Here is an 18,067-nt window from a genome sequence, read left to right on the forward strand (position 1 = left end):
ACCTCTTCTATCATGAAGACAAAAAAGTGATCTCTCCTCGATTTGTTCTTCAACTATTTCTCCATTTGTGTCTGTATGTGTAACGTGTTTTGTTCATGTTTTCATGTCTTATTTTGAAGTTTCATTGTTTATTTCCTGTTTCATTGCCATGTCATGTGATCTGTTCCCTCATGTGATCCTCTCTTGTTCCATGTGTTTTGTTCTCATTGGTTTGTGTTCATGAGTCTTGTTATCTTGTTATCAGTTCTGTTATGTCATTGGTTCCATGCCATGTCACAGCCACGCCTCAGCCTGCTCCATGCCATGTCATAGCCACGCCTCAGCCTGCTCCATGCCATGTCACAGCCACACCTCGGCTTGCTCCATGCCATGTCACAGCAATGCCTCGGGCTGCTCCATGCCATGTCACCGCAACGCGTCGGCCTGCTCCATGCCATGTCACAGCAACGCCTCGGCCTGCTTCATGCCATGTCACAGCCACATCTGAGTCTGCTCCATGCCATGTCACAGGCAAGCCTCAGTCTGCTCCATGCCCTGTCACAGCCAAGCTTCAGTCTACTCTATGCCATGTCACAGACCCGCCTCTGCTCCACGGTCCAGGCCCGCCTCTGCTCCACGGTCCTGGCCCACCTATGCTCCACGGTCCAGGCCCTCACCTGCAATGTTCCACGAGCCAGTGCCCACACCTAATGAGCCAGCGTTGCAAGCCTCGTCCATCCCAGAGCCAGCACTGCAAGCCTCATCCATCCCAGAGCCAGCGTTGCAAGCCTCAGTGGCCACGATATGTCATGTTGCCATTCCTTCCTCGTCATGCCATGTTACCACGTCTGCCACGTCAAGTGGCCCTGCCTTGGTCCTCTGAGCCTCTGGCTCCACCCTGGCCCTTCAAGCCTTCGGCTACTCTCCGTGTTCCCAGTTCTCCAATTTTGTCCCTTGAGCCTCTCACAGTTCCACTTTCCATGGCTCCGCCCCTCGAGCCTCTCATGGCTCCCCTTCGAGCCTCTCATGGCTCCACCTTCCACTGGCTCTGCCCTGGTCTCATGCCACTTGCCCTGTTTTTGCTAGACCATGCTCCACGCCCTGTTTCGCAAGACCACGCCCCACACCCTGTCTCACCAGACCACGAACCCTGCCCCCCCCCCCCCCAACTCCCTATTGAACTCCATGGGTTTTTGTTTGGCTGTCAGGAGCCACCCCTTGTGGGGGGGGGGGGGTATGTCACGTTTATGTGTTTTGTTCATGTTTTCATGTCTTATTTGTCAAGTCAAGTCCATGTTTATGTTTTGTTTTATAGTCAAGTCAAGTTCATGTTTATGTTTTGTTTTATAGTCAAGTCCAGTTCATGTTTTATGTTTTGTTATGTTTCACGTTTGGATGCCAATGTAAATAAACTGCACTTGGGTTCTTCACATCATCATCGTCTTCGTCTGCCTGTCATTGCCTGCCAGCCAGCGTTACACTGTATGATCACTTCCCCATAGAGTATTATGAGCATTAAAGTCTCCACACCATATTTCTCTTCTGTCAACACTTTCTGAGATCACATGAAAAATTTGCATTGACAGCTTCTTGCAAGGATTGTTGAAATTGACTAATTTTATATCTCCTCTGGGACTACATATTTCTATTACTATACATTCATACTCATTTGGGACATTTACTCTTCTATATGCTAGAGTATCTTTAATAAATGTTACACATCCTCCACCTTGTTTTCCAATTCTGTCACATCTAATAGAGCTGTAACCTGGTATGATAAATTCCAAGTGTGGTCTTAACCATGTTTCTTGTAAACAAATAGCATCAAGTATAACTTTCAGATCAGCTACAACCTTCTTGAACTTTTTCCCATTAGCAATTAAGCTTCTGGCATTCCATTGGAGGATATGGAAAACCATGAGAAAGCTAGTCGCCTTGAGACAGTCCATCATAATTAGAAGGGTTCAGCATCTCATTAAAGTATATTTGGATTTGTTTCTGTTTGCCTCTGGTTTGGTGTGAGAGGCAGAACCTCTATTTGTTGTCTATTCTCAGACTCTCTTGCACTATTTACCATATGTGTAGCACTGGATTTGGCTAGCTCAATTTCCTTCACTTTTTTAACTGCATCGGCATAAGATACCTGGTTTGTTATTTTATATTTCTGCACCTCTCTAGTTTGCCTTTGAACAGGACATCCTCCAAAAATCAGCACTGTGCTGGGATAAATTCTCTGACATCATAACTCAAATATCCCATTCTTACTCTTTTGGGCATAACATTCTCAAACTCAAGGACTACTGTCAAGCTATCAGTTTTCACACCATTTTTTGCGTTTGTAGTTTTGTAGCTTTTACTACCTTTCCGATTTTCGCTTCCTGGATTATCTCATCCATCTTCATTGCCAAAGGTACATCATAACACCTCTAAGCTTTGCTGCATTCCCTGGGATATGAGCACTGATCCTTTCTCCATTCAGTGTTTTCACTCTGAGAAACTTATCTCTTTGCAGTTGATCTTTAGCAAAAATCAAAAGCCTCCTGTTATTTAAATATTTAGCTAACTTGATTTTGCCCATTTCTTTCTCAATTGCTTTCATCAGTTTAAGTGGGTGAAAATGCCCCCTTCTTTTTTTAAACGTTATCATCACTTTCCATTCAGTTTGTTCATCCTCCTTCCTCATACTTGTCTTTGTAGCCTTCACTTTTTGGGCCATGTCGCCCACCTCCAAACCGGAGGTTGAACTTCCAGAACTATCGTTTCTATCTTTCCTTTTTCTAGTTACATCCTGCCATGACATACTTTTGCTATCTCCGTCCGTAGTATCACCCATGATAGTTGCATTCACGGTACAGTTGTTGCTAATCCCTCAAATCTAACTCCGCTTTCTAAACTCTCCACCACCTGTGGCCACTCAGATTTCGCTCACCACACTGACACGGCCACGCCGCTTCCTGATCGATTTCTGTCAATTTATTAATTTGTCCAAGTTTTATGCTTTTGTTACGGCAGATGGCGCTGTTGACGTGAATAAGAGCTCGTTGAAAACGAACACGGACTCTGTGCTCGATTATTTCAGTCTTTCTGTATCTGAACTCAGGAAGACAAATCGAGTTGATTTATCACGCGCTCAGCGGATAGTTTGACTGATTTACCGCAAAAATGGTGAGAAATTAACTTATTTATTGGATAACTGACTGAGATTCTGCTAATGTAGACTTTGTTTTGTACAAATAGTGTTTACACTTTGAGAGTATGATGCGTTTATTTATTTTGTTGGAGTGAGTGGATGATAAGAATGAGTAAGCGAAAGAGAGACAAACTCCCTACAATAAACTCACAATATGTTATTCATTACTGCTGTTTGCACACATAGACGCATCAGGTGGTGAAATAAAACACGGGCAGTTATTCCGTTGAGAAATAAAGTTTATCCGTGTCTCACTGAAAGAGTTGAGAGGCCGCAGCTTTCGCTGTCGTTTTCGTTTGTTTCCTCACCTCATGGACACATTTATCTGAAACGAAATCACACCACATTCACAACATTATTGTATTCCGTTAAATGCCGAAAACAAACGGTGATGACATGTTTCGTGTAGTTTAAGTTCAGCAGCAGAGATGACTGTGAATCTGAGAACATTTAATTCTACTAAATAATTAATTAAACTTAATTGTGATTGTAAATTCATGACTTTCGTGAATAGAATGATTTTACTCTGGTTACATGTCTATGTTTTCACAGTTTCGGAATCAATATGACAATGATGTGACTGTGTGGAGTCCTCAGGTAAACACTCTTGAAACCTCTGACCGTCAGATACGTGTTGTGTTAGGTGTGTTTGTTCATCTGTTTGTATGATTGTGTACTCAGGGTCGTATTCACCAGATTGAGTATGCGATGGAGGCTGTGAAACAAGGATCAGCCACTGTAGGACTCAAATCACGCAGTCATGCGGTGGTCGTGGCCCTCAAGGTACATTACTGTTAAAATGCGTGTGTCCACTACACTTTACCACACTACACAGGCTCACTACTTTATATTATTATATTCCACTACACATGTTAAGCACACTGTATCACATTGCATGTGTTCGCTACATTAGGAATCCATGATGAGGGATATGAGATTGAGTTATGTGATGAGTGCCGTCGTTTCATGTGTTGTGTTGTAGAGAGCTCAGTCAGAACTGGCCGCCCACCAGAAGAAGATCCTTCATGTGGACAATCATGTGGGCATTTCCATTGCTGGACTGACGGCAGATGCCAGACTCCTCTGGTAAGTCAGTCCCAAGAACATCAGCAGTCAATATTTCAACATCTCAAAATGCTGTGGTCTTTATAACACGACCATCATGCTCGTGACATGAGAAATGTCCACGATGAATGCGTAGGAAATCGCTCAACATCCCTCATGACAGCTGAAAAGTTGACGTTACAAAAAAACATTCTGTTTTTACTGGTTTGTTGATGTTCTTGTCTGATGTGTCTCTCTCTTTCCCTTGACAGTAACTTCATGCGTCAGGAGTGTCTGGACTCGAGATTTGTGTTTGACAGACCACTTCCTGTTTCTAGACTGGTCTCGCTCATTGGAAGTAGTATCCTTTTACCTGAGAAGCACCATGAGAGTCACATCTATATATCAATACTTGTAATGTCATTTCTACATTTGTGTTGTTTTTCTTGAATGATGTCGTAGAAACTCAGATTCCCACCCAGCGGTACGGCAGGCGGCCATATGGAGTGGGGCTGCTGATTGCAGGATATGATGTAGGTACAGGGTACAGTGTGTGTTAATAGACCTCCCCATTCATCTGCATCAGTAGTGATGCTCTGATCGATTGGTTACCAATCAGTATCGGCTGATATTCACGTCCTATGACTCGATCGGTAATCTGTAATTTGGCTGATCGCATAAACCGATCGTTCATTTCGCAAAAGACGCGCGGCTCCTTTAAGACTTCAGCAGCACTGATGTGGCATAACGAAGTGTGTTGTAAGACAGCAAACTTGATCCAGCAGTTAATAACGATCTAGTGGGAGAGGTATGGCGAATATGAAAAGTTTGTGTGCTGTTAATGTGGCGTTTCACACGTGACAAGGCTAAGGAAAACAGCACAAGCCGTGAAACGGTTTACAAGAGTAACACGAGTTACAAGATGTGGTGTAATTCAAACATCTTTATTAAATAGCTACCAATTAAACTGCATTAACAATCCGAGTCCAGAAACATGCGCTCTTTCTCCGCTTTCCTTTCATCTCTTGCCCTCATGAGCAAGTGTGTGAAACAAGTGAAAGTGAACTATTAATACAATCTTCCAACTAAATGAAAATGCAGGGAAGGAATTTATAATTATTTATGCAATATTAAAATACTATAATATAATGTATTAAAATAATGCAAAAAATATAATAAGGAATAACAAGTATATGAAATAATGACATCGAGTCAATAACCAAAAATGTCACATTAAGTTTATTGCACCTATGGGTTATCAGTTTGACACTAAGCTTCATTTGTAGGGCTATCTATCTTAATTGAGAGAATATACTTGTTTTAAAGTTGTATTTATTTTTTATTTTTTATAAATTTTAAGTAGCCTTTTTAAACTTTATGTTTGTCAGCTAAAACTAGGCAAAATGATATCACTGGGAAGAGGAAAATTCAGTTAATAGTGACAGTGTGCAGAAAGCTTGCATATAGACAGTCATGACAGAGAGCCTGATAAAAGGTGAAATGATCGGTATCGACATCGATCAGGTGACAAGAAGATCGGTATCAGTTGTAAAAATCCTGAACGGAGCATCCCTAGTTCTCAGCCATCAGACAGAAGACTATCGTTTCATCACGCTAAAATGCTTCAGTTCTCAGGATCCCATCTGACACCGTGGCTTAACCTAACGCAACGTGATAATATTCCAGTATTCAGTCTGTTACCATTATTTATGTTCACGTGGAAAACCTGGGAATTTTCAATGCAGTTTTCCAGTCATGGTAAATTAGAAAAATACAGAAATATTTTAGTGAACGAATCTGTCACATACATTCTCTGCTCATCTGCTGTCATCTCTGCTTCACTCTGAGAAAATAGTTTAAGTATTGATATAGTACAAAATATATTATATAATTATTATTATTTTTTTTTTAATTCCATCATTGCTGCTAACCAAAAAAGCATTTGAGTTATAAACTTTAGACAACGATGATGTTCGGACTACTGTTTAAAAAAAAATATATATATATATATATATATAATTATATTTTACTGGGTTGGTAGCGTGGTGATTTGGCCTAAATACCTCGGGATGTGAATTAATTTTCAATAATTCAACAGTTGGATTTAGCTTATACTGCGGTTACCACATGTATGTGGAAAACACAGACAGAATCACGGAATCTAGTCATAAAAATGGCATTAGTTGTAAAACACAAAGTCATGGAATATGACATATTTGGACGAAAATGAATGTTTGAATGCACAATTAACGTTGCGATACGTCCTAGTGTGATAACTAAACTGCAAAAGTATGTGATTTAATTAAATAATCTGCAAGTGATGCATGCTTCAAAATGAATGTGTGAAGCCAGCCGCTCACACACTGAAAACACCTCATCATGATCATCACGCGCACTTGTGTGTGTGAGATGACAGTAGCACATACAGACTATGTATTTAATTAAATCACAACTTTACAGGGATTAATAATAACAATGGGCCATGTAGGGAACAGCTTATCTGGAGGTGAGAAACTACCATCAAAAACACATGAAATACCTAAATAAAAACTCCATTTAAATGGACACGTGTTTTGTTTTTTGTTTTTTTTTTGCTTAAAATTTTCACTTGTTGGGCGCACAAAATGTCCTGGAAATTGGGCCTTGAATTAGAGTATGATCCCTGGTCTGTGTGTGTGAGAGAGAGCTCCGGCTGAACAAGACCTTAGCAAAACAGTCGTTGAGTGTGACACCCCCCGGCCAAAAACAAGTTATTGTGGACTGCTAGTGAGACACCAGCTTTAATTTACTGTCATGAGAGATTTTACACCCATGAGAGTTAATTTGTGGATGGGGTTTCATGACACGACATCGCAGAAATAGAAATCAATTCAAAGATAGCATGCCCTGTCGCTCGTCACGTGTCGCTGTCACAGCAGGTTAGGACATGGTGTGAGCTCTTTGTCTGTTGTTTGGTCTGAGGATGTTCAAGGCCATTTACTCTTCCATTTAGTTCGATTCAATTTCATCTGAGCCTCTCTAGTCTAGGCCAGTTTGTCTGATTCTGTTTAGTCTGATTCAGTTTCATCTAATTCGGCCATTTGGTGTGATGCCTTATTGTACAAGAACTTAGACACGTGTATTTTTCTAACTGAGCATCTAGAAACTTCTGAACTCAGAGCTTTTTGTACTTCAAGGTGCTGTGAGAAATGAAACTAACTTAACACCTTATTTCTGTAAGTTATTATATAAATGAGTAAACCACTTTACTGATTTGCGATCGTGTTTCTATAGTAAATGTTTGTTTTCTACTTCATAACGATAGTTTTTTTTTTTTTATCAGACACTTAATAATTTAGGAATCCAGACCAGTTTGTTTCCTTGTATCAAACATCATTAGAATAGTAAATATATTACAGTATTACACATGACTTTCTTCATAATTTATATTCTACATTGTAGCCTACTTACTACCGTGAATTGCTCCTCAGTTGTTTATGTAGTCTTAAAAAATAAACTGTTTATTTGTTATGAAAAAGTAAAAGGATAAACACATTTAAAAACTTATCTTTAATACAGCTACTACAGTTGTAATGAAAAAATACAGTTTACTGTGATAAATGTTAGTAAGTGTGTGTTGAAATCTAGACGTGAAAAGTTTGAATTGCTCCATAGTGCTTTAAAATATAAAATTCTCAAGTAGAATTCAAATGGGTCGCATGAGGTTTGTTATGTGCCATGGTATCGAGGGAAGCCCAGTTTAATCGCGCATGTGATCCACTCTGCGCTATCCTGTCACCGGAGCTCGCATATCGAGGGAAGACTGGTTGACGCGTGCATCTTGCAGGTCTGTCTGATGGCTGAGAATTGATGCTGTGGAGGTCCTAAAATGGACACCCTATGTGCCAGTGTTACATGTTCATCATAAGCAATGCTGTATGATGAATTGTTTGAAATGCGTGTGTTTTTCAGGACATGGGTCCACACATCTTCCAGACTTGCCCCTCTGCCAATTACTTTGAATGTAAAGCCATGTCCATCGGCGCTCGCTCGCAGTCCGCCCGCACGTATCTGGAGAGACACATGGACTCATTCTTGGACTGTATGTTTACTTCATTTACAGGGATCATCGATACACTTTCAAATGCCTTATCATATACAGTGACCCTAAAAAGTATTCACATGTTAAAATGTCTGAATGTCATAGCATTATGTAATGTCAAAAACAGTGACATTTATTTTTAAAGAAAGATAACGCATGCACACTCTTCAAGCAGAACGTAAAAAACTTGAAATGCTTAAATGATAGATGTACTATGTAAAATGAAGACACTTTGTGTTTGTCAGTGTGTTGATGTTAGGACACCTGTGTGAACAGCATACATCCACTAAAAATCACCACAACACCATTTGATTCAAAGTCATTGAGCAAAAACCACTCAGAGAAATTAAGTCAGTTCTGAGAAATGCTCTAGCAGCATTCGTTTTATATTTTGTTATCTTATCACCGTGACATTCACACATTTAGACACACAAGCGAAGAGATCCTGTTTGGAGCTGTTGTGAATGCTTTCTGCATGAAGATTCATCATTTGTAGCAGAAGTGTTGTTCATGTTGTGTTGTTGACAGGTAATCTGAATGATCTGGTGCAGCACGGTCTGCGTGCTCTGAGGGAAACTCTACCTACTGAACAAGATCTTACCACAAAGGTTTGATATTTCTTCCCCTTCATTATGACTGTTTACACTGTTGACAGTGGCACCAACAACACGTCTCTTCCTGTAGAATGTGTCCATTGGCATAGTGGGGAAGGAGATGGAGTTCACCATCTATGATGATGATGATGTGGCATCGTTCCTCGAGGGTCTGGAGGAGAGACCACAAAGAAGGGTGAGACGCTCTAGATGACCTCCTGTGTACATTATGAATTGAACTCTTGTTTAACACACTTTTACATTGATTTAATCATCACAATATTTAAAAAAAGTCCTGATATTTTCCATGAATACGGTATACTCTGGTGTCCTCATGACATGAATCCCAGTGTTATTTGCAATGAGAACTATATATATTACACTTAACTGTTAGGGTGTTTCTCACGAAGCCTGTTAAGAAATTGCAAGTAGGAATAGCTGCAGGCCAGAGATGGGGGCAGAATCTCTAAAATAGGGTGTAGTTTCCCCAGAAGGGGGTGGGGTTACTCTAAAAGGGGGTTGTGCCAACTCCAGAAGGGGACGACACCTCCACAGACAGTTAGGGAAAGGGTCCGGTAAGGGGCTCCCTATATCTTTGCTGGTGATTTGGAGCTCCTGCCCCTTTTTGGAGAGTCCTTGTTGTAATTAACCCCAATTAAAAAAAATAAAATAAAAACTGAAATCATATCTTGCAAAAGGAAAATGAAACCTACATTTTTTTTTTTTTTTTTTTTTTTTTTGCATTGTGACATTATTGTCTGGACACTTGAGCACATTTTATCCCCCTATTCTCATTACCATCACTCGTCTGAGAATTTTACAGTTCCCATTGTTATACTGTAAATGATGAATAGTAACTTTTATTGTATCATTGTAAAAAAAGATGCTGTTGTACAACGATTTTTAAAATTAAAATTGGCAAATATGAAAGGCAGTACCAAGGGACTACTCCTCTGGTATATAAATACTTAACCATTTCAATTACATATTTTTTCTTTTTACTGTAATGAGAATTGGGGGCAAAATGTGCATAGCTGACATGAAAATAATGGCCAGGGTTTTTCCTGCATTGGAAATGAATATAATTACAATTTTACATCTTGTTTGCCGTTTTATACGTGCTAAATATGCTTCTCATTTGAAACATGCATTTGTGCCGCAGATTGGTTTTGCACGAGTGTGGCACGAGCATCATAGAGCCATTCATGCAAGGGAACCGCTCTGCTGGATTATTTTGGCATGTGCCAAAATAAAGGTTTTTCAAAATAAATATCCCTAAAATTTACCATAGGAAAAGCAACTGTGGTATTTTGACTAAAACGTTATAGTTTCATATTAAAGGTGCAGTATGTAAGATTCAGAAACCTTTGTTATTATGACACCTGTGGCCATTACGTGAACTGCAGCCAGCTACCTGTTGCTCGTGCTCGTGCACACACTCCATTGGGGAGCGAGAGAGCATCGGCCAAAACAATGATGTAACGTACAAAGAGACTGAACGTGATCCACCGGCATCATGCTGACAGATGAGGTAGCATAATTAAAATTACACAGTAATGATTCTTTTACTACAAACTTTGAGACTAAACTAAAACTACTTATCAGCTAACATAGCATACTGATACACACATACAGCTACATACTACCGAACTATACCAGACAGTTTACTGTTGCACTGCACTGTTATGTTGCACTATTGTATGTTTTGTATGTCATATGTTGTATTACGATCAAGAAACCAGCATATTTGCTTAACTTTTTCCTGTATACCTGACTTTTACTATATAGAGAAGATCGTTGAAATTATTTTAAAGTTACGAAGCAAGGTAGTTAGGTAATTCGTCAGCGTTAGCAGGCAAGATCAAGTTAGCTAAAATTACACAGATCAATCCTCATGGCACTATACTTCACATGCTATGCTGTTATGTAAGTTTACCTGTCCAATAAGAAGAACGCCAATTCAGGGTCTGTTTTGATCCCCAAAACCGAACGATGTTCCCTCCAGGAATCAAATGCCCTGTCGATGTTCACTCTAGTTTTCGCTCGACCACGATCACGTTCCCGCTTGGCGGCAGATAAATGTTTTTTTTTTTGTTTTGAGTCGGTGTTGTGCTGGGAGCCGGACGTTTGCAGTTTGTTTTCGCTGTTGAATAGCGGAAGAGAAGGCAAGGCTCTCAGGAGTGCGCATAAACGTCACATCCTTTGGATTTTCCTGGCAAAACCGACCCGCTCCCTTCGCATGAAAATCAGTCTACAGGCTTTAATAGGCAACCTAGGAAGTCCGGGAAGAGCTTATTTTTTTTACGTTGCATTACAAGCCGTTCACACATTGGCAAAAAAAAAAAAGGTGAATATTACATGAAAATTGTTACATATTGCACCTTTAAATAGGCTAATTTATGAGGTGGAATCTATTAGACTTTTTTTTTTTATTATTATTATTACAATGGTTTTGTAATAAAGTTTCTAAATGTGTCCCGGCTACTATTTTTCATAAACGTTATAATTTATTTATTTTTAGAAAGACTTGCAACGTTGATCTAACCACAGAAATGAGGAGTCATCCGTTAACCTTGTGTCATTGCACTAAAAATAAAAGAGCAAGCACATAAAGGGCTTTATGGATAGGTTTTTTATTTAGTTATTTATTTTTTGCGTTTCGAGCTGTTTTGTGGTTAAATGTCTGCTTCAGACCTCCGTGTGCGGAGAAACAGTGAAACGCGCTTGGATTGGAGTATATACCAGCCATTGCTTTCTCAGATCGGCTTGGGCCGAATTAAAGCTCTGAAAACTGTTCTTCCACTGAATGTTGAAAAAATAGAAATAGAAAAATTCAAGAAGATTACCCGTAAGGAGTCGCGTGGCGCATGCGAGGGTTGGACATGTGAATGGTGAGCTCTGTGCACTTTGCTAGTTTTTAATACTTTTTATGTCATATTCGATACACCCTGATCCATAACTATTCTATGAAGACAGTATGTCAAAGAATTCAAAATCCTCGGGCTCTGGAGACATTAAAAGACACTTACATGCTCAAGCTGATACCCCAGACGGGGCCGCAGACCAGGGACTCAGTTTGGACGGTGCGGTGGGAGAGATTCAGCGTCAACTGTCGAGCACGTCGCTGATGCTGGCGAAGGTTGTAGCAGACTGTCTAATAAGTTACATAGACCGATTGACAAAGGTGGGCTAGGCCTACACAAGATTTTGTTTTATGCATTCTCAGACATTTGGCTCACTGGTCGCTTCCACCTGAGAGAGCCCCTCCCTGGTTTTGTATTGAACGGGAAGTTCTTGCCCCTATTTTGCCATTGCAAAGCCTTTCTATCAAACTAATCGGAGAAGTTAAGTTACACCCCATTATCTCACGTTTGCACTTGGTATGGACAAAAGTGTTGTTTATTTCGGACATTTAAATAAATGTTGTCTCAAGCATATGGCTGAACCCTAAATTAAGTCCCCTTTCTGCTGGTCAGAGTGGATTGTGAGGGGTGTTAATATGATGGCGCCGCGGATGGCCGCCTTGGTGTGGAGTGCTTCTATTGTTTTGTTATTTTTGTTTGTTTGTCCTGTGTTCAGTAATCTTTTTTTCTGCTGAACATTCGACAGCATACACCAGTCAATATTTTCCCGGATTTTGAATATTCGGATGTTTTGTTTGACATTCTAGTCAGAGGCGCGGCTGTGTTGTTCAAGCGCGCTAGGAGATGCAGGCGAGGGAGACGAGCAGGCGCGCTGGTCAGGCTCCGTCGGCGCAGCTTTCGAACAACGCTGCCGAGCATTCATCTAGCAAATATCCGCTCTCTCCATAACAAAACGGACGAACTACATCTCCTCACCCGCACAAACAAGGACTTTTCAAACTCTGCTGCCTTGTGCTTCACAGAAACCTGGCTGAGTGAAGCCATTCCGGACAGCGCGTTACATCTGCTGGGCTTTCAGCTGTTCAGAGCGGATCGCATCACGGAGCTAATGGGGAAAACGAGAGGTGGTGGAACATGCTTTTACATCAATGAAAGTTTGTGAACAGATGTAACAACGTTAAAGAGAATGTGCTGTACTAATTTGGAAGCGCACTTTATTAACTGTAAGCCTTTCTACTCGCCGTGGGAGTTTTCCTCATTTATTCTGGTGTGTGTATCTCGCACCAAATGCGTGTTTGAACACAGCGCTGCAACAGCTGGCTGATCAAATCACAGACACGGAACAACAATACCCAGACTCAGTTATTATTATTCTTCGGGATTTTAACAAAGCAAACCTCACACGTGAACTGCCCAAATACAAACAGCACATTACATGCACCACCAGAGACAGGAACATACTGGATCATTGTTACACAACAATAAAGGATGTATATCGCTCTGTCCCTAGAGCAGCTTTGGGACTCTCTGATCACTGTCTGGTTCATCTTCTTCCAACCTACAGACAGAAATTAAAATCCGCGAAACCTGTATTAAGGACTGTAAAGCGATGGATCAACGAAGCAGAGCTGGAACTACAAGCCTGCTTTGACTGCACTGATTGAAGTGTTTACATCATATATCAGTTTTTGTGAGGATATGTGTATTCCTACTAGGACTCATTTAACAACGACAAATCATGGTTAACAACGGAACTCGGGCAGCTTCGTCAGGCCAAAGAGGATGCTTACAGAGTTAGAGATAAAGTCATCTGTAGAAGATGATGTGAACACACTGAATAAGGGAATCTGAGTGGCTAAAAGAAGATACTCTGAGAAGCTGAAAAACAAGTTTTCAGCTAACGACCCTGCATCAGTGTGGAGTGGCATGAAACAACTTACGAATTACAGGACTCCTGCCCCCAACCCTGTGGTGGACCAACAACTGGCTGACGACCTGAATGTGTTCTACTGTAGATTTGAAAGGCCCAATCTCACACCCCACACCCACTCTGACCTTCACTTCACACAAACACCAACACCTCCTGCAACCCCCCCTCCTCCCCCCTCCTGCTACTCAACCTGCACTTAAGATCTGTGAAGATGATGTGAGCCGCGTCTTTCGACTACAAAGGAAAGCACAGGGCCCAGATGGCGTTTCACCTGCATGTCTTTGATCCTGTGCTAACCAGCTGCCCCCATCTTCACACAGATCTTCAACAGATCACTGGAGCAGTGTGAATTCCCATGCTGCTTCAAATGTTCCACTATCATCCCCATCCCAAAGAAACCAAAAATCACAGGACTTAATGACTACAGACCTGTTGCCCTGATGTCTGTGGTCATGAAAACATTTGAGAGACTGGTGTTGGCCCACCTGAAGAACATCACTGGACCCTTTTTAGATCCCCTTCAATTTGCTTATCGAGCAAACAGGTCTGTGGATGATGCAGTCAACATGGGATTGCATCATATCCTGCAACATCTGGACAGACCAGGGACATATGCAAGAATCCTTTTTGTGGACTTCAGTTCGGCTTTCAACACCATCATCCCAGCTATACTCCAGAATATATTACACCAACTCTCTGTTCCCTTGTCTATCTGTCAGTGGATTACCAGCTTTCTGACGGACAGGCAGCAGCTTGTGAGACAGGGGAAACTCATTTACAGCACCTGTACAATCAGCACTGGTGCTCCCCCCAGGGATGTGTGCTCTCCCCACTACTTTTCTCCCTCTACACCAATGACTGCATCACCAAGGACCCCTCTGTCAAGCTCCTGAAGTTTGCAGATGACACCACTGTCATCAGCCTCATCCGAGATGACGATGAGTCTGCATACAGAAGGGAGGTTAAACAGCTGGCTGTCTGGTGCAGTCAAAACAACCTTGAGCTGAACACGCTCAAAACGGTGTTGATGATTGTGGACTTTAGGAGGAGCACCCCAACACTGTCCCCCCTCACCATTCTAAACAGCACTGTGGCAGCAGTGGAGTCATTCAGGTTTCTGGGCACTGCCATCTCACAGGACCTGAAGTGGGAGACACACATTGACTCCACTGTGAAAAAGGCCCAGCAGAGGTTGTACTTCCTTTGCCAGCTGAGGAAGTTCAACCTGCCACAGGCGCTGCTGATACAGTTCTTCTCAGCAGTCATTGAGTCTGTCCTCTGCACTTCAATAACTGTCTGGTTTGGTTCAGCTATGAAATCAGACAAATCAGACATCAGAAGACTACAAAGGACAGTTCGGACTGCTGAGAGGATTATTGGTTGCCCCCTGCCCCCCTTCAAGAACTATACACTTCCAGAGTGAGGAAAAAGGCTGGAAAAATCACTCTGGACCCCACTCACCCTGCCCACTACCTTTTTGAACTGTTGCCTTCTGGCCGACGCTTCAGAGCTCTTAGCACCAGAACCGTCAGGCACAGGAACAGTTTTTTCCCCTCAGGCTATCCATCTCATGAACAGATAAATTGCCCCATTGAGCAATAACTATGTGCAATACACAGTTTAGTCTTATTTATCCAATGCATCCAACCTCTTCTGCCATTTCATTCCTCTGGAAAAAAAAAAAAAAAAAAAACATTTGCACAGTACATAACGGATTTGTATTTACACTGTACATAACAGGTTGTATTAGATTTGCACTACCCGTGTGTGTGTGTATGTATGTATGTGTATAATTATTTTTTATTTTTTATTATCTATGTCTTGCTGCTGTTTTTGTATTGTTTTTGTATGGTTGTACACTGGAAGCTCCTGTCACCAAGACAAATTCCTTGTATGTGTAAGCATACTTGGCAATAAAGCTCATTCTGATTCTGATATGAGTGGAGCGTTGAAATCAATTGGAGGAGGGAGTGTGGGCTAGGATTCTAAAAAATGTCAAGTCTGCATCTAGAGATGCAAGGGTGCGCCTTATGCAATTTAAGATTTTATAGATTCTATTGGACCCCCACTAGATTGTATAGGCTTGGTTTAAAAAACACACACCTGCCAACCCATGCTTTTTTGGGGGTGTGTTAAGATCCAGGAATTTTGGTTGAAGGTTTAGAGATTTTTGTGTGACGTTTTAGGCACTCGAATTTCACTCTGCCCCTGACTCTGTATTTTGGGCGATGGGGTGGTCATACATTTTGGGGATAAACGCAAAAAATTGGTTTCTGAACAGCATTATGGTTGGCAGGCTAATTATTTTAAGGGGATGGAAATCGTGGAGATTGAGTAAAAAAAATTATTTACATTTTGTTCTGTTTCCCTCCCACACCTATAATATCACTTCTGAAGATATAGATTTAACCACAGGAGTCATATGGATTACGTTTATGCTGCCTTTGCTATTGTTTATTTGGAGCTACAAAGGTCTGATCACCATTCACTTGCATTGTAAGGACCTAGAGAGCTGAAATATTCTCTTAAGTAAATGATGAGATGGTTCACCCCAAAATTTACAATCACTTTAAATGGTCATAACATGCCCTTTTCTATTATTTTAATATGTTCCTTGAGGTTCACTTATAATATTTAAGTTTTTTTGTTTGTTTTTTGCCCCAAAAATCAGTCAAATATTTGTAAAACAGGATTATTTTCCACCCTTATTCTGACCCGCACTCAGAAACACTTGGTTTTGGTGCTGCTTCACCTTTAAGACTTGACAGTAAAGGTGGGGCTACGAAAGTGAAAAGTTAAAGTAGGTGTTGATGTATTGTTGTGGAGGCGGTCAGATGCAAATGTCTACTGCAGTGTGACATCACAATGTGGAGGAAGTAGAGAATGAGTTTTGGTAGCTTGGTTCCAACAAATGCTCTTTTGCAGTGAGGAGGATGTTTTGAGTTCTGAAATTTACAGCATGTTTTTGTTGTACAGTGACTTTATATATTTTCAAAACGTACAGGAAATTAAAATTACTCATGTCAAGACCCCTTTATTAGGAGCCTGATGAAAGGAAACTCTGTCTGTTATGGAGTAGGAAACATTTTCACTAGCACAGTCTCAAAGTGTCTACTCATGGGTACAGTCAGAATATTACTACTAGTCTTATAGAAATAAGGTGTCAATTAAATTTAGTTTGATTCCACATAGTGCTTTAAAATAAAAATCCTGTGTCGAATTCAAAAAGTTCCACACACAGTACTTGGATGATGAAAAATAAAGTGTATATAATTATGAAATGCAATTAATTGTCATATGAATTTAATAAATGCAGTTATGTAATAAACCAGCTTCGATCATGTGGATGACTGTGACCAAGGGAAAAGCCTGTTAATGGCACAATTCAAAAACTCTTCACTGCCTTAAAGTACACTTCATTTTTATATGTGAAGTTCAAGTTCTTATTTGTTTCTTTTGCTTTTAAATTAAAATAAGTCCAGGTCATTTTCTTGAACAGTTTTGTGAGAATCAGCCATTATTTAACATGAAATTAACTTAGCATGAAAAGTAGCTATTTTTGAAATCATGACATGTATGATAAAAGGTGTTTTTATCTCTGTCCCACCTCAGAGGTCTTTACTTGCTCAACGCTATCCAACATTTAAAATCAAAATGTCACAATTCTGACAATCATTCATAAAATTATTCAATTTTAAATTATGGACATATTTTAATAGTAATATTTATATTTGTGATAATTTACTGCAAACCAAATTAGCCTGCCCCTACTGAGGGATGGCTTCATTTATCCTAAATCTACAAACTTGTTGCCCACTTTTGATTCATGTTATAATTTTATTTTTGGATTTTAGAAATTATATTTCATTTTTATTGCTAGAAAATAAATGACATGATTTACATGAGTTTAAACTGCATTCATTTCAGACATTTCTCAAACTTTGATAAGACGGTTGTCCAAATTTCAAACCTACAATAAATGTAAAATAGAAGAGCTCATGTGTTGTATATTGTAATTTGACTCTCTGGGGTGGGCAAACGATATTTCTTCCATTTGTTGAAAAGGAACGGAAGTTGCAGGCAGATATTTAACACTGATGTGGATTGTGTTTCACAGGTGGCTCCGGCAGCAGATGAAGCAGCTCCGGCTGCACCTGATGAACCCATGGAGCACTGAGACAAACACATCGTACACACATCTATTCCACTTCTGAAATAAAGACCTGTAACATTTAAACTCATCACATATTCACTAGACAATGAAACATGTTGCTTTTCTGTCTGAGTTATGAGGAATAAAAATGTTTGTGGTTTCTTTACGAGTGTGTTTGACTGTGAGCTGTTTACTGTCATGTGATACCGAATCAATCATCTATATTTGTCATG

The 18,067-nt window shown here is 40.4% G+C and overlaps 1 protein-coding gene across 1 annotated transcript; it reads left to right on the forward strand.

The window, feature by feature from the left end:
- The first annotated feature begins 3,027 nt into the window (after positions 1-3,027).
- LOC127437529 (proteasome subunit alpha type-1) lies at positions 3,028-18,000 on the forward strand. The gene is made up of 10 exons (XM_051692514.1): positions 3,028-3,144; positions 3,722-3,766; positions 3,851-3,952; positions 4,152-4,255; positions 4,486-4,574; positions 4,676-4,746; positions 8,165-8,294; positions 8,823-8,902; positions 8,979-9,083; positions 17,799-18,000. The coding sequence occupies exons 1-10, from the start codon at positions 3,142-3,144 to the stop codon at positions 17,856-17,858; spliced, it is 789 nt and encodes a 262-aa protein (XP_051548474.1). The 5' UTR covers positions 3,028-3,141; the 3' UTR covers positions 17,859-18,000.
- The last annotated feature ends 67 nt before the right edge of the window (positions 18,001-18,067 follow it).

This window comes from Myxocyprinus asiaticus, chromosome 48 (genome assembly GCF_019703515.2).
Source record: "Myxocyprinus asiaticus isolate MX2 ecotype Aquarium Trade chromosome 48, UBuf_Myxa_2, whole genome shotgun sequence".
NCBI classification, from domain to species: Eukaryota; Metazoa; Chordata; class Actinopteri; order Cypriniformes; family Catostomidae; genus Myxocyprinus; species Myxocyprinus asiaticus.